We start from the raw sequence: 24435 nt of genomic DNA, 5'->3' as shown, positions 1-24435 counted from the left end.
TTTCATACAATATGTGCTTCCCTTGTTATTGCTTTAGGGACCTACTGGCTACCCTTGAAGGCTTGAGAGCTGCTTCAGGTTGCGTCGATTCGGCCCGGTGTGGTTAGAGTGCTCTCCTCGACTACCGGCCGAGTGAGGAGCGGGGAGAGGACCTCTCCGTCCGCTCTTTACTAACTCTGTAGAGAAGCTACTGGAAACACAGAGCAACCCATAATGAACACAGAATGTTTTTCCCTGTGAAGTCTAGTGAATATTTCATATCTGGTTTAGTTTGTAAGGATGAAGAGCTGGATGATGGAGTAAATGCAGCATCCTGTTTGATGTATACAGCTGGGTCTGCTTTCCCCCCCATCAACAGGCCTGCACAACCCGCTCTGCTTTCTGCATTGATTATTTTAACCGTATACATTGTATGTCATATTTTTTCATTAAGTCGAGATTAGTTTTATGGATTTTGGCTTCATCAGACGTAGCCTGTGAGCTCATAGCCTCATAGATCAGCTGATTATCTTTAACGCTGTACAGGGAAATATTTTAACAGGTCTCTTATGACTTCATACAAATTAAATAATAACTTTAGCAGCTGGTCCACAATGTTCACCAGCTATTCTCAATCGTTAATGGTCCTCTGTCTGGTGATGAACAGGTAGAGTGAGTCTACATCCAAATGATTCAAATATTCAAATGTTTATTCATATGAACCATCTAGTTCATATTTATATAGTCAGCAATAACTTATTTCTTCTAAATTGCTATTGCTAATAGATAGTAGAAATGGAATGTCATTGGAGGTATAGAAGCTTTCAGATGAGTTTTGGCTAATGTGGTGTGAGCACTGCTGACTGTGCATACAACACAGTACTGAGATTATGCATGAGCGTGTTCCTCTGCTGTGCCTCCGTCATATAGAAGTGCAGCAGCTCAGTTATTTGTCTCCGTGGCCCCGAGGCTGACGCTCGCTGGTACGGGCCCTGGCACTGCCAACGTGAAGCACCTCCTCTCCGTCGCCTCTGAAAAGCTGTGATTGTTAAAGGGCAGCGTCTATCACTGGACCAGTGTTCTTTGGTTTGACACCATTGTTCAGATTCTCCCTTTCTGTCCCCGCTCACCTCGTTTAATCGCCTCTGATCTACCTCTAATCTCGCTCCCTTTCTTTCAGGTTGGCTTTCTCTTTATCAATCATGAGTTCATCTCGAGAAAGAAATGCAAACGCTACAACCTGCAATTTATATCACATGATCTGACAAATTCATTCCCTCCTGCCTGCAGTTTTTAGTGAAGATTTCATGAAAAACACACAGTGCGTATCTGCATCCATGGGTTTGTGTTGTAAGAGTTGTAAGAGTGTGTTGCCATGAGTTCAGGAGGCCACGTCATCTGGCCTCGACCATCTGGCAGGACAATCACTGAGTGTGTATGTGTGTTAGCAGCTGGGTCCGTGGCTACGAGAGTCCAAGGGGAGGGCATGATGGGTAACCGAGAGACTATAAAAGTACCACCCTGCGTGCTACCGCATCCCATATGTCGGACAAGATGAACTGAAGTCCTTTTCCTCTTGGATGGGAAAAAAAAACAAACTCAAGTGATGTCTGTGGCGGTATTTACACAGCATATGTTTTATCCAGAAACAGATTGTCTGAATAGAGTGTGGCTCAACTTATTTCAGTGGGTTTTGCATCATAGCTAGAATGTTTTTTATCCATCAGACCCGTCTGACAGACGGGGAAGGAGAAAGATCCACATCCATACCCAACACAGCTGGTATTGCTCGCTTTGGGTCCAAATTAAAACAGCTCGTCTTAGATGGTTTCACGTTATATGCACAGTCGACCAAGTGGGCCTTCAGTCCAACTGGGGATGCATTGCATTCATACTTCACGTACACGTACGTTGTTACCATGCAGCCCAGATGTTGCCTGAGCAGTTGGATCTCCATTACCATTCATACTGTGAAGTGTGAAGTTGAGCCTATCCAGTTTTATATCTGATTGAGGAAAAGTTTTGAGATATTGTATCCTGACGCACACATCAGAGTGTTTCAGTTTGTGTTGGTACCCTAAGCTCTCAGGATTGGGCCAGTTTTCATGCATCCATCTGTCTTACATCATGCCTGTTGGAGTGTGGAGGTACGTATGAATGTGTTTTGGCCTCTCATGTCTCCATGGGCTCTATTCTCCTGTGCTGTCCCACTGTCCTACCAATGAAAACTGCACACACCTTCACAAAAGAGGTACAAAAATACAATTAAACTCAAATCCCAGTGTAACATTATTACTGCGCTTAATCGGGAAGTCACAGTGAAGTCCAAGTAAATAATAACTTATTGATTAAACGGGCAACCGCAATTTTATAAACAAAAATTTTGGTCATCGTTTAGTTTTTAAGTCATTTTTCAAAGCAAAAAATGTCAAACATGTATTGGTTCCTACCTATCAACTGTGATATTTGGCTGCTTTTCTCTGTTTTATGTAATTTTAAATTGAATATCTTTGATGAACACGTATAACCTTTAAGAGCAGCAGCAAAGAAAAAAAAATCATTATATGTTATAAATATTGTAAAGATTTTACAACAAACTGAAATGGCAGACATACACCTCTATCGGTCTCAGGGAAAACTGTTCAATGTTAAATCAACTCAGAGATACAGAAATAGGTGGAAAAAAAATAGACGGATGTTTGCCGGTAAACAAATCGATGCGAGGAGGTGTTGGTGATGACAGGCCGGGGCTTTCATTGGATTTGGTTGCTTGGATGGATCCAGAAGCTCCGACACTGCTGTGTTAATGATGAAACAACACTCAGCAAACAAAATCATGCTTCAATATGCAGTTTGGAAAATAATAGTGTGTTTGCCTTTAATTTGGCATTCGCCCCTCCAAAACAAGATGTGTAGCTCAAGCTTTATCATCACAGCATAACGGTGGTACAGTGGTGTTCATCTTTTTCCCCTTTGAATCACATCTTTACTGATTTAAAGTTACTAAAAAGGTCATGAACATGGCCTGGGTTATAAGAAGCGAGTGGTTCTGCTGTGGCTCTTATCTCGGCCAGAAAAATCTCTGGAGGACTGACGTCCTGAATGCCGAAAGGGCTTTCGGAGACAGAGAGGGGCTTTTTTCTCGAGGCCTGTGGGTGCTTCAGATCCACCATGAATGCAGCGGCAGAAGGATTCTCGCCCCAAGGGTGGGAGGTTTGGTCCAGGGCCACATAGCAATGGATGTTTTTGCAGAGGAATGTTTCCCGTGCCTCGGCCCCACCACAGTCCTTGTTGTTGTCCTAGAGGCTCGGCTACACATCCTCTTCACACCAAGGAAGAGGAGGAAAAATGGGGAGATTGAGGCCCACTCCCTGCATACCTCTTCCCTTCTAGATGCCAATCTTTCCCTTCTTGAGGGCGCCGAATATCTCGACTGACCCGATCACATCACTTTTGGGGTCTTCACCTAACTAATTGACCCTGAAGCATGCAGGTCAAGAGGCGATAGTCATTGTTCTGGGCACAATAATCGGCAGCTCACGTCACTTGTCCCCAAGATTTATGGGGCCACCTTGCCGATTTAGATGCCATAGAGACGTCTCAGTGAATGAATCAAGTCACATAATATCTTGGCTACATTATGAGAAGCGCCTAAAACATATTTTGAGTGAGGCCATTATCTCCAGGTAGCTGATAACGGCAGGCGTAGAGAGCGGCGTGTTTGACAGAGCATGTGCAGCAGATTCTGACCTTCCTGCCTCCCCTGGTTGCTTAATGACCCCTGTGCTGAACCAGTGATGGACAGCTATTCTCTTGGGATTTCAACGCATGACTGAATCCAGTATTTATGAAGGAGGCCAACAAAGAGAATACAGCATTATCTCAGCAGATCCCTTTTCCTCTCTCTGCAGGGTTATGAGTCAGACGGCTGGATAATTGGCCCTTAGCGTTGTTTACAAGTTGTGCTCCTTTTGAATGATCTTATGTAGTGGAGGACTATACAGGGGGAAAAGAAACATGCTGTTGTTATTTATATCCACCCTGTCCTTCGCATCTGTTTAGCAGCATCTTAGCTAACATTGGGAAAAAAAATCTGTACGGTATGAAACGCCTTCTCTTTTAAATATGCTTCAATCTTTCCAAACTCCCACATTGAAATGTAGAGTCCAATGGCTTCGAATGACAGGGAAAACGATCACCACAAGGTTATTAATCAGGCTGACCAGCACAGACTGTTGCAATTATTGAAAAAAACGATTAGGTGTGCAGAGGGTATTATAAAGCTGTGATTGCTTGCCTGACCAATGGCAGTTGTTATTAAACTAAAGGGAAGAAGAGTGTGTTTGACTCTGATTTAGAAGTTGAAGGTCGGCCACTTAAAAAGTCAGCACACTGTCGCCCAGCTGTCAGTGACCCAGCCACTGAATCTAGATGGCTTTAAAAGATCTCCTTTATCATCATTTAAGTCGGTACTGAGGTTAATATAGCAGGAGCAGGGATTTTCAGTTGTATCATTGAAACAGGCAGGATGTGAGTGTGGCATGTTCTCTATGTATGCATACGGCAAAGAGAAGTACAACCAACAAGATCATCCAGCTTCATTATGTGGGACGCTGGGCCTGTCATATTACATTGATTGGTGTCGTAGTACACCAGGATACTGTCCAATTTTCTGCCTCTTTACATAAACATGAATCAATATCGATTTTAGGGACTGAACTGGAACCCTACACACACAATTACCATTGCTTTCTCTCACATTCTGCTCACGTCTTGCTATTTATTTTTTTACAGGCAATTACAGCATATTCATAACGGAGGTTTGGTCTGCAGACACTTAAAGCAGCCGAGCCAATCACAAGCAGTAATTAAAGGATCAGTGCCCGGGTCGATTTGTTATTAATGGACTTCCATTGGCAACTGGAGAATATCAGCAGCATCGGTCGCTATCTGATCCAGCGTGCGGTGGATGGCGATGGACACGGATCAGCCTGTCTTATCTTCACTATACAGATGAGTCAGCAATCTAATCTCAGCAGAGAACCAATAAAATCACTCGAAACTCAACAATGTAACGATAAATCCCAGAACAATAATACTACTGTGTGCTTTGTGTTTGGAGATTGAAAAGAAATGTCACTAGTTTGTCCACAGATCATTATAAGGCAGTTAAAAAAATGTTTTGCGGAGGATTTTTGTTTTTCCTCAAGAAGAGCGTGGGTCAGACGGTGACTCAAATAAGCATCTGTCTCAGTCATTATCGAGTCATCACCATTGATCAACAGTCCCTACCAATCCCACACACATATATTATGCTTACTTTGCTCATTGCGATGCTAAAACCTGGACTGAGTGCACCTTTAATAAGCGCCCACTGGGTTTCAGCTGATTAGTCACATCAGCACATAACCTTTTTATGGCCGAACATGATGGATATGCAGTGCTGATGCAGTATTATGGACTGTTAACGTTCACCAATGTTGTTCTCTCTGTAATTTGCATTTTATTAGTATTCTAGTAGCGGACGGTATCGCCGCTGGGCTTAAAAGATGGAGAAACAGCTGATGGATGATGATAATTTAAGAGGACTCGTGGGTGGACCACTAAAGGACAAACAGCAGCTCTCTTATTTCTTCTACTTTTTGTGTTAAAATAACAGCCACAGAGGCTCTCCTGAGAGGGAACAAAAGTAATACAACACATTTACTGTTTGTGACGAAGAATGATGTATTATATTTATATCCTGTGCGGAGATAATACAATACATTAGTGAGAAAACATTGCCATGACTTGATGAGGCAGCGCTGAGGATAGAGCTCCATAAACACATTCACGAAGCTGCGGCAATCCCTCTAGAAATGTCCCACATTCGTAAAAAAGCCCTGAACATGCAAAGCGTCTCTCTAATGAGCCTCACTGTTGGCTGCCAAGATCACCAGCCGTCTTTTGCTCAGATGACTGGCAGCTCATGCTGTGAGCTGACGAACTCCGGGAGGAATTTGAAAACGCAGCAATAAGTCAGGTTGTTTTTCTTTTTGTCGTCTACTTTGTTGTAACCACGGTTAAACGGTTTCAGGCCAATGAATGAAAAGATAAAATGATAAAACTACAACATGCCGATGCTGCTGTTTAATAAACCGTATGCATCCCTGTGTGGACGTGACTTGGCTTATTATTTCATGTGAAAGGCAATATCAGTCGCAAAATATAATAAATAAATACAACGACATGAATTTACTGAATTGTTATTATTAAAATCAGACACCAGCAGCTTGGTAAAAGAAATCTTCGAAATATATACGAATTTCAATTCAGGCTTTTAAATAGTATTGAATTGACGAGACACCTGACCCATCTATTTGAGTTAGTGCCCCCTAGTGTAGATCCACTCGCTGTTCAAACATTTCAAAACTCAGAGGAGTGCATGCAGACCTTTTACTGCAGATATAAGAACACGGACCATCATCTGTGTAAGAGGAATATATAATGCTTAATAGCTTTGAAACAGTTTGTTGAATTCCTCATCAATAATTGGTTGTTATTTGGACTGATTCCCTGACTCAGGAACACAGAAGCAAATGTCCTGGAAGGAACACATAAACGGCACTAATTTGTTCAGATTTGAAAGGTTTTAGAAAAAAAATGTGATGCTCCCAGTGGCTTTAATATAAGCTACATTTTATTGTACCGTTATGGTTTAGAAATAAAGTATTTCGATATATTATTTGAATGGGATGTGTCATCTGTCTGGAACCATAACATTTTATTAGCTTGTAATGAGGACTTTTAGTGTCATAAAATGGCTTTTTCACCCCGTCAAGAATGGACTGACGAGGAAATGAGACACACTGAGAGAGACGCCTTTCACTAAGTACTTTTTACAGCACCGCAGTGTGTGATCAGGCTGCAGCAAGCGTCTAGTTAGAGAGATCATGGACGTGGCTACACTGATAACAGGAGAATGGTATTATTACATACATTTTATTCTTTTTACCAACAATCTTAGGACAGATGGTGTTAAAAAATAAGATTTTTAAGGATGGTTGCATTCCTTACCTATTGGAGTCGAATAGCAAGAAGACAAAGTAAGACAAATGAGCTCTCATTCTCTCGTGAAGAAACTGATGACAACATCAGAACAGACATTTCATTACATCGACAGATCTGTCTCACTTTGCTGACATTGCTCACAATACCACTTATGGATGGTGAATGGATATGCATATCAAACTTTTGAAGAATGCTGCAGGTATCCATTTGGTGGAAAGAGATTTTCATATCATCGTCCCTCAATCTGGTTTCTGAGAACGTTTTCGATAGACATTGTTCTGACAAAGGCAAAGTCACCTTTTATACGGAGCAGTGACAAATACTGTCTCCTCGGGTCTCCCATCCTCAAAAGGCAAAAGTTGGCCTCGCTCTCTACAAACCAAGCCACATTTGCATCTACTCATTATTTGTATTCACGTTTAGTGCATGACTTGCAAATCCGCCAAAAGGAAAATCACGTCGCAGAACTCAATGGACCAAATAATGAGAGACTATAGTGCTGGTGTCGCTGCGACATATGCATTTATTCAAGGAGCAATTCCATCTAAGTTTGTTGTAAATCATAATATTAACTCGGACGTGGCAGCTCTGCACCCAGAGACACTGGCATCGTGGCTCTCGAGCCCCAAATCAGATAAGTGTCAACGTGCATTGGGTTGAAAATCCATACTTATAGGAGTTATTTTAGTGACACTGGGTCCATTGTTTCCCTGTAAAAACTATGCAGCCCTGACAACAGGCCTCTGTTTCAGCCAATATTAGCATGCAGATTCTCTGGTGTAGTGCTACACCATTCCTGCCAGTACAGTGTCTATATTGTTTTGGAGACGGGGAATGCACTGGATGTCCTCCGCTGTGGGAGCTGGCTTAATGGATAGCTGTCAAAATTGACATTAGAGAGCGGCTATAATTCCTTATCACTGGGGCTAATACACTGGAACATTATTTTTTTACAAAATGAGCCGTGACAGTGTCGGGAGAGGACACAGGGATGCATCTGTTGCAAAGGTGCTGTTCAGGGAGATTGCTGATCTTTTCAGTCATTTTAAGAAGCTTCTCTTGTAAAATGTTTTGAGCCATTGCAGTATTATTTCGATTACTGTAATAAGTCAAGAAATGTCCTGAGCAAGCACTCTAATGCATTGTGCCTCAGTCAAACTGAATCATGAGCACACCTGCCACAACACTGAAAGAACAGAAGGTGGTGGAGGTGACCTCGGAGACAAAACTTAGTGAACACACTTTGCTTGTGTCTTTAATCTCACATTTCTTCCCTTCTCCTATTTGCAGGTACGGTTCACCCGAGTTAAAATGACAAACGTTAGCTCTGCCGGTCTCCGCTGCAGCAGGAAGGGCACGGTCCGGGTCAAAAGAGCCCATTGTGCTGCCGTGGTTTGTTGTGTGCCACGAAGGCCCGAGCCCATAGATAACCCTTGTTGTTTCTGCGCAGGCCTGGGTGAGGCAGATGCGAACCAGAACAATGGCTGCGTCTCGGAGAAGCCGGCGGTGACTGACTCCACGGGCGCTGAGGGCCCCCGCCACCCCGGGCCCGACGCCAGCACAGCTGACCCCGACGCTGCGCCACGCCCCCACCTGGCCCGCCTCTTCTCCCGAGATGCCCCGGGCCGAGAGGACAACACCTTCAAAGAGCGACCCTCCGAATCGGACGAGCTACAGACCATCCAGGAACACAGCGGAGCTTCAGAGTGCGGGTCGGATAGCCCCGAACAGGACCTAGACTAGGCTAGCTTTTTTTTTCTCCCTCCCTCCCTCTGTTTTTCTCTTTTCCTTCCTCTGTTTTTCGGTCTCCAATTCAAGAGAGACAAGAACCCCACATTGACAAATATACTACCAACTACTACGACCATGGCATCCGCAAGCAGCTCTGCACAGGCCGCCTTCGGGCTGGGCCGGAGGAAGAAGAACCCCAGCCTCCTGGATCAGATTGGAAAGTTCTTCGGAGGGGAGAAGAAGAGGAAGAGCAAGGTGAGGAAGCGGGACGAGTCGATATGAAAACTCGACCCGTCTTGTATATCTGTTCTTTCTGCTGAATCACTCCCAGAACCACTTTGTACTTTTTAAACAGAATTTATTTGCAACATATTTGTCATATAGATGTTGGTTTTACTGTTGTTTTTATGGTGAACCAAAGTCAGACATTGTCCTATGATTCACATTAGCTGGCTTTTAGGTTATGAGACACTGGATTTGAACGACTTTGTGTGGGATTCGTTTTATTTTACTCTCTTTTTTTTTTATTATTACAACGAGCTGTGATTTTGATTCATTTAAAGATACATGACTATATTGTTTTTGTTTTGTTTGAGTGTTGACATTAGTAGCATTTTCCTCTTCGGTTAAATTTAATATATCTGTTGTGGATGTGATTTGGTGGAATTGTTCGCTGCCGTTGTGCAGTTTGTTTATCAAAGCGTCAAACTGAAGTTAAGAATAGACGTGTTTCAGAGGTACTTTCCTTAATGGTGAAGATGATGTAAGAGACGGGGAAATTCATGTCTGCATCGTTTGGATGTAATCACGGTACATTATTTCGGATTCTGCAGAGGCATTAGCTACTCTGCAGAGTTAGTCTCTTTGATGTCCATGCCTCTGGGGTAATTTTTAACCATCTGATAAGCCACAGGGAGGTACTTCACTACTGTTTGTACGGTACGGCAGTCAACAAAGTCACTTTCAAAGATAGCAATGGTCACATTATGCTGCAAAACGATCAAAGAGATATATTATGTATATTAACATTTAAAGATATGTATTAGAGTAGGGCCATATTATATCTAGTCTGCATTCTATAAATTAAGAATGTGCGTATCTTATCTTGTAGGCAAGTGGTTATATTATGAGGAATTGGAGCCTATATTGCTTTATAATTTCTTTGTACTCTAGTGTTGTCAAGATACCATCATTTTGACTATTAGTCGTTTAAAACCTTACTGGTCAAATGTTATGGCGGTTTAGTGGCTGTGTTTGCTGAGGTCGGGTAAGATCCATTCGTACTCCTGGCACCAGTTTGAACACAGACTGGGATCCACTTCATTATGTGATGGGCTGCTGGGCACTGTCAATGGCCACAGACGTTAAGAACCAGACTGTGGCTCGGGTGGCTCCGTCCCTGTTAGGTGCCTGTGCTCAGTGATGCCCTCTGGAGGTGGCAACATCATTACAGCTTAGTTATCTTGACAACACTACGGCAACATGCTGAAGCTAAATCCCAAAGCCTCTCGTACGGAGGAAATGGTCCTGCTGCTCGGTTTGTCCCATCACGAGACTGCTCAGTTTGACCGCTGCTGTCTTAAAGCATTGACGATGCTGGTGGTGGTTTGAAAGGTGCAGCAAACGAAATCCTTGTGGACAAAAATATCCTCTCTGATTATAAGCTTTTTTTTCTATCCCGCGTTTCTAACCCTGCAGCACGTTAGTCAGCAGGTTTGGCAATTGCAAAGACTCAGCATGCACATATGCATTTCCCCCAATGCCTTATGTTAACTACAAAAAGGTGTCCAGTGTAAGTAAATTATTTCATATATACTGCTAAACAAAAACGTTTGCGTCAGCCTGTTCTGCTGATCCGTTATTGTTTTGCTTTCTGCGTTAAATGTTACTCATGAAATATTCAGGGAAAATGTAAACAGAACAAATTGTGAAGCTTTCATTAACATTAGGCTCATGACAAATGTGCTGCAGTGTTTGTTTGATTTTCTTATTCTTTGTGCCATAAAATTGTACATTGCTCCCCTATTTTGATGGCAGATTTACTAAAACAGAGTATATATATTTATGTATTCACCGAGGGGTTGCCTTCAAATGATGAGTGTTCACATGTCAAGTGAATGACAGACAGGTTCGCCCCACCTCCGTTGCCTCAAGCAAAAGATCAACCTGCACTAACTCTCTGCTGCGAACGCTTGTATTTCCGGGCAGAATTCCTCTTGAAGACAGATGTTTTTTAGCAACATTTCTGATCCGCCCTGCCTGAGTGCACAGACTCTCCACAGACCTTCTTTTAATGCATACTTTTACTTCAAGGCTGCAGTATTTTGGGAGAAAGATTGTGTCAGTGTTTTCTGTTAGATCTTCAATATGCATGCTTATTTGAGTAACGCTGAGCTGTTTTAATGTGTGGTGGGTGTGGAGACATTTACAAACTGATCCTTTGTGTTTTTCTTGTTCTGATTTATTTTACGTAATTTCTTAATCCAAGCCCTCGTCGGGGTTTTTGAGAAAATGTTAAAGACGTTTCATAAATTGCGAGATGACGCCCAAAACTGCAGTCTCCGGGAGATGAAACAGCTGCAGGAAATCTGCATTTGAATGATAATGGTTGTTTGATCTTTTCAAATTACAGGGATAATGATGTGCTAATTGGAGGGGAAATTTACTTTGCATGAACATTAGCTATTCAAGCAGAAATGTAGACTCATAAAGAACAGATAATATATATTTAATTTGCATATTAATTTGTCGAATGGCAGACAGACATATAATGCAACGCAGGAGTGGTTACTGTGTAAGAATCAGGCTTCGGCGGAACCAAAAACCAAAACTCACATGATGCTGTTAACTCTAACCCCAGTGTCTTGGATGAAGAGGGGGTCTTGGCAGCGCCCCCCCCCCCCTCCACATCAGTCTGCTCACCTCAGGTTCACGTGTCTTTCTTTGACCCAGTCGGAGAGTTTGTTTGAACCAGCAGCGGATCGCTGTTGATCCCTGTTTTGTAACGCCTTCAACTTCACAGTAGATGCTTGTAACTGTTTGTATCTGTTGTGAACTGTTGTGACCGGTGACCTGTTCCTAACCTGATCCTGTTCCTAACCTGATCCTGTTCTTAACTTCTTCTTTTTTTATTGCTTGATTAAAACTCTTTAACAACATCCTCAGCACTCTCCTTGTTTTGTTTTAATGCTTGCCTGTCTTTTGGTTCTCCAGGTATAGAAATATGACATATTTTTAAGACCGTGCAGGGTCCCCTGAGGGTCTGCAAAGTGTGTTTGCAAAGTAGGCCTGCTGAATGTTATGATGAGGCCTTGAAAGTATTTAATTTCGTTGTGACGTCATTTTGTTTGCGCGTGAGTAAGTTACACGACAGTACAGGTACCGTTTACGTCAGTAAATCTCTTGACCGTTAAAGTTGTCAGGAACCCATCATGCTAGTAGGCTAACAAGCTAACTTTAGCTCGTCCCGTCAGAGTGGGCGAGGGTCGTTTGTGTCGGCCACGTCATTCACGTACGAGCCAATGTTTCCATGACAACCTGAGGTAACGTTGAGTTTGTATTTTTGTAAGTGACACGCTAACGTTATTATCTCATTGTCTTGTGTTTAGAGGCTAATTTCACCAAGCCGCTAGCAAGTAAACGTACTAGCCGTTAACCGACGGCTGGTCTTACAAAACAACGCAATGTAAATAACGTCACAGACTGTTTAAAAACCGCCTTCCTCATATTAAATGTTAGCTAAGCTAACCATTAAACATTATATTATCTCATGGCGTTTCTCTAAATGCAGTAGTAACGCTATTGTACATGTATGTACAACGTCAAGGTAGTGAAAATGTGTATGTTCTGCTACTTTATAATTCACTACTATCTCAGAGGTAAATTGTACTTTTTAGTCCACTACATTTATCTGACATCTTAAATTAATACATTAAATATTAGTTATACTTAGTTATATTGAAATATAAACACGTATTAAACATTTTCCAGCTGCAACATTAACTCAATGACCACATGAATGTGCTTAATGTGTCTCTTTTTAATTTCATGGGGGCGAGGGAAATTAATGACAAGTACTTGGATGAGGTTACTTATGATGTGTCCATATGCCTCTGCTGGTCTGTTTTTATAAATTCAGGCACTTGCCTTTTCCAGAAAACTGTCTACCCTAGGGTACAACATGACTTACAAAATGCTGTTATGTAAATTTGCCATAAATAAACTTCCTACCCTAGCTTTCACTGCTGTTTTAACAACTAGTAACATCCGGCCACTCTCTCAATCTTGAGGTTGTCTCAGCCTTTACAATGTTTAGGAGATCAGTCAATCACATGAACATGCTGCAAAAACAGGAAATCTCAGAGAAGGTTTAATGGAAAAAGCAGTGCTACTCTTTATCTTCCCTCTGATAGTACCGACTTATGGATGACTTGTTTGTGTGAGCCTTAGGATGAAATGGCGAGAAGAGAGAATAAATCATCTTCCACTCAAACTTTGTCTATTAAAAGGGCAGAGCTTTGTGATCCCAGTAAGCTGTTTGTTGTTTTTTTCCCCTGAGACGTGCGTGAAGTGAATAAGACTTTGCATTAATACGAACAGCAGCATGTTCGTGAGGAGAGCTCTGCTCAGAAATTCACTCTCATTAAGATTCCTGCTTAAGATCCAAAATATGTGTTTGTATTCCCTTCTGGAATGGATGGACCAAAAAACAAGTACAGCCTCACAGAGGAAATGATCGTACAATAAAAACAAACACTGTGCAGGATATTGGATGGACATGCAGTTTAGGTTAGCTTTTGAAACACATGCTGCAGATGCCTGCAGGATTAACAGCACGGATGCTTTATCAGTGACACATGAACAAAGTGTCTCTGTAGCCAAATAAGCTGTTGCCCCAGCATTTCATTTGTAGGGTTATGTGCTACTTAGCAAATACAGTTCACAAATTATATTTAATAGTTTTCAGAAAGCAAGACCCTCTCAAGCATCATTGTATATTTTTTGGACCTTCCCCTTGACTAAGAAAATGACAAGTCTCCCGACAACATCTCCACGTAGATAATACGTAGATAATAGATAATACGATAATACGATTTTAAGGTTATTTTACTAGTTTTTAAATGTCTTAATGGCCTTGGGCCTTCTTATTTATCTGCAACACTTTTACCCTATCAACCCTCACGGACCCTGAGGTCCTCCGGTGCTGGCCTTTTAACCATACCACAAGTCAGAACTAAAACACACGGGGAGGCGGCGTTCAGTTTCTATGGCCCCCGACTGTGGAACAGCCTGCCGGAGAACCTCAGGGCCGCAGAGAATGTTGATGTTTTTAAAAAGAGGCTCAAGACCCACCTTTTTAATCAGGCTTTTATCTGACCTGTTTCATTCTTTCTACTTCCTTTTATGCTTCTTACATTTTTTATTATGATTCTATTTTATATTATTTATTTTAGTTTATCCTGTTTTACTGTTTTATATATTATATTTATTTATTTATTTTTATTGTTTTATTTATTGGGTCTATTCTATACATTTTGATGCATTTTACTGTTTTTATTCCCTCAGTTTTTAACTTCTACCTTTTTATCTTATTTTACTGTTTTAGCCCCTCGGTTTTCCAGTGTTTCCTCCTGGGGGCCTACCGCACCGGGAGCTGTCTCTGGTCCACCGTTGGGGGTGCTGTCCCGTGGACGGCCCTGGACTGGGTGGCTGGACAGCTCTACACCTTGGTGTGGAGCCTCCTGTCTGCCTGGGCTGGGGTGGTCCCTGTGGTGGCGCCCCCTACAGTCATGGACCATGATTCCTCTCGGTGTGCGTCGGCCCCCAAAGGTAGCTTTTTCCTCACCTCAGATCTTGGTGCCCAGCCATGTCTCCTCAGTGACAGATAGTGTATGTGTGTGGGTGTGTGTGTGTTTGTGTGTGTGGGTGTGTATGTCGGTGCATTTGGCTATGTGTGTGCGTGAGTGTGTATGTCTCTGTGTATCTCTGTGTATATTTGTGGGGGTGGGAGGTTTGGGTTTCATAGTGTTTCTTTGTTGTTCATATTTTGTTTTGTTTTTGGTTTTGTTTTGCTTTTATTTTCTGTAGGGCACTTTGTGTTACTGCAAAGTATGAAAGGTGCCATATAAATAAAGTTTGATTTGATTTGATTTGATTTGATAATACATGTCATTGATGCAAATACTTTTTCCTCTGATAAGAGAACAAATCATTGAAATTATGTAAACTTTAATTTGTTTTTAAAAAATGGAAGTGTAATAAGCAATTGCCAGACCACTGACCTACCTTCCTTCCAGCTAAAAACACCCCTATTAATGTTCACACCGCCCATAAGAAAATTTGTTTTTTTCTTCATCAGTTCTATGTGACAGCACAGATAATAGCTTAATTAGCCTCCCTTTTATTCAGTATTCAGTCTTGCGAGGCATTAGACCTGATAGTCTTCGGAGGGAAACGGCGAGCTGTAGCTGCAATGTTTGTGTGTCTCGTACGCCAGACACACTGCTATTTGTCAACCCGATTGATTGGCCCCGTGCTCCCTCTGTTCATGAATCTGAAAGAGTGCAGCTGCAAAAATACAGTCCCAAAAAGTAGTTCTTCTCTTTCCGTGCTGCTAAGTAGATACCTGATTCCTTGATATCCTTGAAGAAAACCTCCCATTTTACTGCAGCAGGGTCTGGCAGTCCGCCAACCACCGTCATGGTTCTGGTTCTCCTGTGCCTTCCTTCCTTCCAGTGGGCCCATCAATCTGTGTTGGCTCCAAGGTGATGCTCTGCTCCTGGTCGGTAGAGGAGCCACTGCATATGGGCACGGAGCTCTTCATATCACTGAAGGTTAAAGGCTGCAGTGAAGCCACATTTGGGTCTTTCCATGGTGGTCTTGGTCGCTGCTGGAGGGTCCGCTGGGGTCTGAGCTGAAGGAGTTCCTGGTGAACCTGCATGATTTTTTTTTTTTTTTTAGCTCCAAGCACCGCTGTGCTTAAGTACAGCCTAACAGAGACGCCAGCATGGCTGTAGACAGTTAGTCTTGTTTTGCCTTCGGAAAGACTGGTTCTCCTGGTTCAATAGCTTCATCTTTAATGGACATTTATGAGAGTGATCGTATCAAAAACCAAGCTAATTGCCTAGAATGGCCAACTACTCCATTAATTGCATGTTCTTGTCCTTTTGTATAGGCTTTATTCTAAACTTAACCAACTATAATTCAACCAATAGCTACTTCAGGAAAGCCAGGAACGTTGCATTTATTTCTTACGCAATTTATATTTCTTGTTATAAAGATAAAACAATTTTTAAATAAAGGTAAGGTAATAAATAAAAGGGAACTGGATAGTTAGTATGCACCAACTACAGAAAATCAACCTCTCTCCCATATGCTTTAGACATCAGACAGGGATCAATGATCTTCCCTCCCCTTTTCAAAACTACTTAAGTGAGAAAGTTTGAGAGGAAGTTCATAAAGTGGAGGCTTAATATCCTCAACCTTTACCAAAACAACTTTTGATTTTGTAAGAGAAAACTCACTCCTAAAGATTCTCCGAGAAATAATGGAAACTAACTTGCATTTGGTTGCATGAAATGATGCATCCTCAGAGAGCAGTTACACAAGTTATTATATGGCATCTTTTTTTATTTTTCAAATGGAAAAAAAGACAGAAAAAGTATTTTCAAGCAGATGAGACGAGAAAAAGAACAAAGACAGAGGAGAGACGAATTCACATCAAAGGGGTGACTGGCAGAAATTGAGACCAAACCAGCAGAATTCAAACACTATTTTATCACCTATTTTCTCTCCCATCTCTTCCTTTCCTCGGGTCCTTTCCCGCAAACAAAGACGTGATAGGAGCAACAATGGCTGCTCTATTTCCTGCCCTGCCTTTCATTTCTGCCTCCGTTTCCCATCATTTATATCATGACAGACAAAGACATGCACGAACACACACACTTATTCAAGAGGAATGGATTGAGGGGTCACCATTGAAGCAAAGGAGAAGCTGCAGAGCTGGGATACACATGACGAGGGCAACAACAGAAAGGATTTAGGTGTTAGATTTACTCCTACATTAGATGCACATTAGATGGATATAACAGGTAGAAATGCTTCTTTTTTCTGTTTCCTCCACTGTATTGATCTCATTGTTTGTTAGTCCATTTTCATAAAAACCTATAAAAAGACGGTGACGTACAATCTACCACCACGTCTGTCATATTGTGTAAATGTTGGTGGTGGCGGTGAAAGTTTCCCCTTTTCTGTTACCTTAAGGTTCTTTGATCTGAGATAATGGATGTGAATCATCAACAGCTCCAACACGCAAATAAACACATGCACATTTCCCTGTTACTTTAATGGGGTCAGAGAAAGGGATGGACGAGCTAACATTATCTGAAAAGGCTGCATATGCTGAGTGGGCGGAGGGGAGATTTTTCTCCCGTGGCTGCTGGTGATGGAGTTCGGTATTAGAGGAATTATACTGTTCACCTTGTATGTGTCTGTGCTGTTTGCGTAACTGATTAGAGGATTCTTTTAGTGCAGCATGAGGCCTTGAAGTCAGAGGATATCGGCCTTATTAGAGACTCACCTTGAGGTACTCTTTGTAATGTCTGACTTTGAAGGACTTGGCTGCATCGATTCGGTCATTGTCTTTGAGGAGATCAAGCCATGGACAAGAAAATACTGACGTGCTCAACCACTCATTTGTTCAGTGTGAATGCGTTTTTAGTGACTTGTGTTGGGGCAAGGGTTAATGAGGTGGGAGTCATTTGCAGAGTGTGGCTGCTGGTTGGTTCATATTCGGGTTTTCTTCATCTCAGCAGACACTTCTGCCTGCTAGTTTAGTTTTTACCGGTGTGTTAAAATGTTTCCCCTCTTTGTAGAGCTGAGGAACTGGCTTCTGTAAAGGCCAATTGAAAAACAATTAAAGGTACAGAGATTCTGAGGAGGACTTTGCTGTACCTTATTGCATTCCTTCACTGCTATCCACTTAATCCATTGTCTTATTATTATTATTATTATTAATAATATTTCAGGTAAGTAACCCTGATTACACTACGATTTTGAGCCCATCAGCCGTGTGCAGTGTTTTTGTGAAAAAAAAAAAAAAAAAAATTAATTATGTGATTTGGTGGGTATTTGTATTCATAGTTGATTACTTGAACTTGTTTGAACCTTTTTATAATCAAGTTTTTTTTTAATTTTCCATTTATTATTATTTTTTTATTTGAGAGAATCCCTGTGAAACTGGAAGAGTTGAAGGTCAAGACATGTTGTGCATCAGCATAGATTTATTGTGGATGGCCGTCTAATATTCCTTTTCTCTTTTCCATCCCAGGGATCTTTTCGAGGTGCTCTCTCTCCAGGCCCTCAGAAAGCTTCTGCCACTTCCCCACGTAAGCGTGGAGCAGAGAACGCTGTGGTCCATTTCTTCCGCACGATCGTGAGTAATAACAATACTATAGTCACAGTATTTAGGAATCTATCCCTGTTTTCTCCAGCTTTCCTCCAAGTTTGCCTCTCTCTAACGTTCTCTGATCTCTCATAATCTCTGTCAAACCTCCTTACTTTCTGTGATTAACTCCTCTTCAGGTGTCCCCTGCCCCTCCCAAGTCTAGGGTGAGTCTGCTTCATGTTGCTACTATTTAAATTGGAATGTGTACGCACACATTGAACACAAAATTACAGTAGAATTGAGTAAATATTAAATTGTGAGCCATTTAATTTGCAGCCCTTTCACTACAGATACGATTACCAAATATAACAACATTTGGATAAAGTTTGAGGAAAGCCCATAAAACATGCAAACTCAATAAGTTAAACAGAACACTAGAACACAATTTATTTAGAACCTTTACTTTTCTACATGCTGTATGTCTGTGTTTCTGCTGAATGTCACTAAATATGTGCTCTTTCCGATGTGAGCATCTGCCTTGCTCCTCACTCCTCCCCCCCACATATCTGCCCTCCCTCCCTCTGTTCCTCATCTGCCCCCCTGTGACCCTGTGACTTTCCCCCGGACGGACCCTCCTACCTGCCTCCTCTCCTTCCCATCCTGCCTTTGCGCTGCGTAAGACACACATTTCTATTCGTCCCCTCTCCTTTTTACCTCTCGTCCTTGTTTCTTGTTTCTCTACACGTCCAGTGGAGAGGACTAGCAGCCAAGATGGGCCTGGTAGGTGGTTTAAACAAAAACCTAGGGGGCAAGTAAGGTCACCCCAACAGCCTTCAAGTGTGATGCCTGTGGCTCTGTTTCCATTTAGTCTCCATCAACCACTTCAGCTGCTGTAATCTTTCCATACATCTGCAATAACGCCCTCATTTCCTTCCAAATTAAGTCCATGTCCACATACACAATACCCATTTATAATGCATATCATGTGCATATTTTATATATTCATGATAACATTATTCTGCTTTTCATTAGCCTAAATTAATTTCAGAATTCCTCTGTGCAGTAAGGCTGCCTTCTGCCTTATTTGGCGACGGTATCAGCACCTGATTTAAGGCCCTCATGCATTTGTGAGCTCAGACAAAGGAAAGTCTTTTTTATTTTATTTTAGCCTTCTTTTGTCAAAAAGTAGTTTCAACAAAAGAATGTCTTTCATTTACGCCGTGGTTCACAGGATGGCACTTTGCCATATGCAAAAGAAAAACTCTGTCTCTGTATTTGGGTTTCTGTTAATGCTCTTGCACACATTGGGGTACCTAATTAAACACAGACCAATTTCACAACAATTTAGATTATATATGTATTTAAGTCAAGGAGGCATTTGAAGACAATAATGCTGGGGAACCTTTGGTATTTTAAGGGAAACATAAGGTTCTGCCCCGTCACCACTAATCATACATAGTTTTCCAAGGGAAAAAACCCTTAAAATAAGTTCATAGAGTGTGATCCATGCATATTTCAGCACCCCACTTGAACGATGAAGCTTCATAACCATAAAAGGTGTTTCGTTTAAGAGTCAAGCAGCAATGTTTTGAAATGTTTCCAAAATAAAATACCTTTGGCTGATTTTATCCAGTATGAGGGAGTGAATCAATCAGTTTACTAAATGACATTGAGAAAAAAACAGAACACAAACTCCAGGAGTCGATTAGCATTTGCTGTCAGCTCATGATCACGATACTGAACTCTGCAGATTCCAGATGATTTAATCACAGCCAATACGGTCAAAAGGTGCATGTTTTCAGAAAGGTAATGAAAAGAAATAGTCGTGCAATCGCAAAAAAAAACATTTTCAAACTTTGCTTCACTGCAGCTTTTCTAACTCCTCCATATTTCACACAAAGCGCTTCCAAGAAAACATTGCCAGAAATGCTCCACAATTGTTCCGTACAAGTCAGGAGAAATTGGTCTGTAATCGATGCCTAGTGTAGTGACATTTGGGGTTTTGTCGTGCAGACTAATCTATCACTCCGGAGCACAGCTGAGAGAAGTTGGTCTTGTGTTTTATATACTCTTCTCTCCTGAGGATGTAAAATTTGAATCTGGGGAATGTGGATAAAGGTCAGCCAATCTTTATCCCCATCTCCAGGACTCACAGAATCCCACTGACTCCTTTTCTCTCTCTTCTCTCCCTCTGACAGGGCGACCAGAAGTCACAGTCTGCTAAAGCCAAGAAGGCCAGTGCAGGGGACGGCAAAGGCACCCTCACTAGGATCTTCAAAATGGTAAAAAAAAATAAAATCAGAATTGTTTCCCAGCGAGTTCTCCACACTACATCTCTTTCCTGCAATTAAATTGCACCGAAAAGGGAAAGTTTTCCTGATCACTTTCTTGCCCCTGTTTCTTCTTTCTGTCTCAGTGATGAAATCAGCAGCAAAGTGAGTAACTGATTCGTGATGGAGGGGTACTTGAGTTTAACTCACTCCACTGTGATATGCTGAGAAGACATCCTAATCTCATTACTAGTGCAGCAGCAGCAGCGGAATAATCAGAGGCTTTTAGAGACCAGATTGATCATCATGCATGCTACAAGCTTCAAACCCATGCTGATATAATCCTGCTGAAGATGGTCGATCCAGCTCTGATAAGGGTCCAGCTAACATACTGTAACTGCTTTACAGGGAGGGAGTGGTTGCTTATGCACAAAGTATAATATCACATTATTGCTCAATTTCATTAATCCCTTGCCAAGAGCAACTGGCTGTGTTATGTGGAGGACTCACTGCACACAAATCATTCAGTGGCCAGTAACGTAGTTGTATATAATTTATTAATATCAAAATAAAAGATATCGTTGTAATTGCTTCATACAATTTTATAGTGTGTGATAAAGCAAAGTGATTGCATAGAAATACAAATAATAAAAGAAATTTGATTACTTAAAGCTACTATAAGCAATCATTCATAATAACAATGGCTCAAATCAGTATGTGTAATGTGAAAGTTGTTGCTCATAGCGACCAAGGCATTAGATTTATCACCCAACTCTACAGCATCTTAGTACCTTTCAGCTCAATGTTTCGGTTTTCTTTTACGTGTAAAGTGCGCTACAGATAATTTATTAACTTTTTAAAGACTGCTCATAAATATTATATATGGAGTTTCAACTCAGAAAACCAAGTTTAGGTCTTGAAAGTCTTGTCCTTGAATTAAACCGTGAGTTCTGCTACCTGTAGTTAGCTACATGCTATCATCACATGCACTGCTAACGCTAGCTGCTACTACAGCTTATTATATATTCAATCTGATGCTGTGTAGCAGCTTTTTATAGCTTGAGCACATCCATCAGCATTTACTTTTAGACTGCTTCTTAGATTTTCCAATTAATTCTTCTTGTTGATCTGCTTTCAAATGTCATGAAAAGGAGTGAAGGTTTTCATGCTCTGCCAGTTTTTACCTGTCATGTTTTAATTAGCCAACCCCTTTCACTGTACCTCCGCTTAATTAGTTAGATTACTTAGGAATCGGTGATGCTGGAGAGGAATACAAATTTCCCCAGGGCTGCGTCCTCATCTGCAGTGGCTAAATTGTTGTCGCGAAGCTGCAGGAGAGTAAACAGCTCTGGAGATGAGGAACCTCTGGGACGCTCGTTTCCAATCCTTCTGATGTGACTAATTAGTGTTGACTCAGTGCCATCACACTATCACTATCCGTTTCTCCCACACCTAAACAGGCTTCATAGTCCACATGGAAATGTGTTTAAAGCCATGTTGAATGTTAATGAACGTTTCAGGCTTTGTTTCTATTCATTATGTTTGCTTTCATTTTCAGATTAGTCTGTCTACTGAATTTTTCTCTTTTATCACAGATAATGAATTACATCTTAAATGGATCTAGAAATAGCTTAGGAGAAGCGCTCAGTCCCCAGCCTTCGTTTTATGAGGAGGGGTAAAAAAAAATATGGAGAATCTTATAATGTGGAATGCCTTCCATAAAGATTTGTCTCATTTGTATAATCTTTCTGCATTCAGAATCCACACTTTTCCATCTGAATGAGTCTCAGAGAGGCTTTGTGAAAGTCACAAACACATTCTTCTCCGACTGTCCAACTCATTGTATGTACTTTACTTGAAGGACAAATACAGTTAGAACTTCCTCCTTAAAAACCATGTTGTACATTTTAAGTAACGTATTAAAGCCAATCAATGGATAGGAATGATTTTTTTTTTAAGTCAAATCCAAATTATAAGTTTCTAATAAAAAAGTGTGATACGGGCTACTAAATTAACACAAACCCTTCAAAGTCAAAATTGTGAAATCTTTGGTAAGTATTATGACATGAGTCAATTTTAGATACAGTGACATGACCAAGAGTGGCCAGAGTTGCTGAAGCAGACCTGGGGGGGAAGCAGACCTGGGCGAACTGCCACCTCCACATATTCATCACATGTCTTGTCTGTTATACAGGGAAGCAGGAGTGCATCTCCAGGCAAGCGCTGAAGCCCCTCTCTACAACCCCTTCCATGAGCGTGAGGGCGGATGTTTAAGATCACGGCACTAAAGTGGGGGAAAAGAAGAGGAAGAAAAGGAGAAAATCTTGTCACCCCTTAAACTCACCTTCCCCTCCACCTCTGATAACACTCTAACATACGCTAAACCCCTCATCTCCCCTATCACCCCGCCCACCCCTTTTTGGCTGGCAGAGCGACACAATCTGTTGCCCCCCCCCCTCGCCCCTGCATGTGTTGTGCTGAGTCTGTGCAGTCATCATTATTAGCATGAACTTTTGCTGAAAAGCCGCTCGCATGTGCAGCCTGAATGACCCGCTGACCCCCCTAGCAATGGCTCTCTATACTCGTGCTTGAGTTTCTGTGGGCGTCTTCAATGATTCCTCTAACAAAAGGGTGGCTAAATCGAGGCACGCCTGGAGCAGTTGAAGGATTACGGCCGGTGCGAGTCCGAATGACTTGACCGTCATTGCCCCTTGCTGAATGTGTGAAAGGCCAGGTGGTTTCTGTTTTTAAAAACGAGTGGTTTTCTGTCTCGTCGCACTGTCTTTGTCATTATCCCGAACCTTTTCTGTGAACCTTAACATGAGCAGATTTGACTATTTTGAGAGCCATTTGGTCACAGTGTGTTTTCATTCAATCTTTTGTGTCTTCACTGTTGTTAAGCGTCCTGTCTTGAATGTGTTTGTCGATCTATGTTTGTCATTAGGGCCGAAGGCTGGCTGTGGTTTTTGTGGTTAAAAAAAAGTAATTTCTTAAACCTTTTAAATCACATTTTCTGCAATAGTCACTGGAAAAACCAATAAATAATTTGTTTCTTTAAAATATAATTTCTTTTCCATTCATGAGATAATGTAATACACTAATGATGCCAGATTCAGACCTTTCCTCTTTGCTTTAGTATAGTCTAGATCTCTCCTTTGTCTTCGCTGTTTCCATCTCACGCACGGCACACATCCTGTAAATTAAGTGCCTTTCCCTCCCGACTACCAAAAACAATGTGCTGCCTTCTTGTGGTTAACTTAAAAAAACACAAACACAATTTCGAAAAAAGGTGCTCCGTAACTAACTCTGTAGTGACATGTTACAAGGTGTTTCTTGGGAATGTTTAGTTTTCTTGAAAAAAAAAAGCAGCTCAGCACTACCACTTGTGCTGTTCAAAACATCCTCATCTTGTGTTAAAAAAGTGTTCTACGGTGTTCATCCCTCCCACTGTCTGTGTGCTCGAGCCTTTTTGAGTGTTGTGTTTTGTTCTGAATGATCCAGTGGGTGAATGTAAAGATCCTCTTCATTATTGTGTGTGTAATAAAACATGACAAGCCACTTAACTGAGAATAAAACCAAATAAAAATGATAAACTCTATTCTCTGCATCGTGTGGCGCTTGAGTTCTTTTGGGAAATGACTCATTTTTATTTATTTTTTTGTGAACAAGACGATGGATGTGATGTTACTGGGTCACAGCACCACAGCTGGTAAATGTACGACAGCAAGAATTCATGACTCATTTGTTAAACATTATTCATGTCCTGCTTTCTGAGCTACTCGACTGCAGTGGCTGAGCACCGTTCAGGCTCAAGTACAATCACAGAATATATGAATTTTCATGTCAAATGATAATGGCCGGCTGCGACACACAAAAAGGAAATTATCTATTATTAATCCTGATGTTTTGTAAAAAATAAGCATGTTTTCCCACTCAATTTGGGGATTGATGAATGAGACAGAGTTTTGGCATTTGGATTTGTTGCCACAAACTGACAGTGTGATTTTATGTGAGCCAGGA

General features: G+C 41.5%; 2 protein-coding genes across 10 annotated transcripts in view; both read left to right on the top strand.

The window, feature by feature from the left end:
* The window catches only part of LOC311024548 (myelin basic protein-like), a 31520-nt gene extending 22527 nt beyond the window's left edge, over positions 1-8993 (top strand). For both annotated transcript variants that reach the window (XM_084026994.1, XM_084026993.1), the window contains exon 4: positions 8480-8993. In XM_084026994.1, coding sequence (XP_083883120.1) covers positions 8480-8772 — 293 coding nt within the window. In that variant the 3' untranslated portion in view covers positions 8773-8993. The remainder of the gene's footprint in view (positions 1-8479) is intronic.
* Positions 8872-24013, top strand: mbpb (myelin basic protein b). Of its 8 annotated transcripts, XM_084026999.1 has the most exons (7): positions 8872-9015; positions 18089-18193; positions 18343-18369; positions 18896-18925; positions 20344-20427; positions 20562-20580; positions 22610-24013. In XM_084026999.1, the coding sequence occupies exons 1-6, from the start codon at positions 8896-8898 to the stop codon at positions 20562-20564; spliced, it is 369 nt and encodes a 122-aa protein (XP_083883125.1). In that variant the 5' UTR covers positions 8872-8895; the 3' UTR covers positions 20565-20580; positions 22610-24013. The 8 variants fall into 8 exon arrangements, with proteins under 8 accessions (XP_083883125.1, XP_083883129.1, XP_083883123.1 ...); XM_084027003.1 differs by lacking the exon at positions 18896-18925 and having other exon boundaries at positions 20353-20427; XM_084026997.1 differs by lacking the exon at positions 20562-20580.
* The last annotated feature ends 422 nt before the right edge of the window (positions 24014-24435 follow it).

This window comes from Eutrigla gurnardus, assembly GCF_963514095.1.
Source record: "Eutrigla gurnardus genome assembly, chromosome: 14".
Classification (NCBI taxonomy): Eukaryota; Metazoa; Chordata; class Actinopteri; order Perciformes; family Triglidae; genus Eutrigla; species Eutrigla gurnardus.
This window is presented reverse-complemented; position numbering and strand designations above follow the sequence as displayed.

Excerpts from the sequence above, each read along its gene's own strand:
- mbpb (XM_084026997.1), top strand. The coding sequence starts at position 8,896 with ATGGCATCCGCAAGCAGCTCTGCACAGGCCGCCTTCGGGCTGGGCCGG. Across the intron at positions 18,370-18,895 it reads CTGCCCCTCCCAAGTCTAGG|TGGAGAGGACTAGCAGCCAA; the intron begins GTGAGTCTGCTT and ends CTACACGTCCAG. Across the intron at positions 20,428-22,609 it reads TCACTAGGATCTTCAAAATG|GGAAGCAGGAGTGCATCTCC; the intron begins GTAAAAAAAAAT and ends TCTGTTATACAG.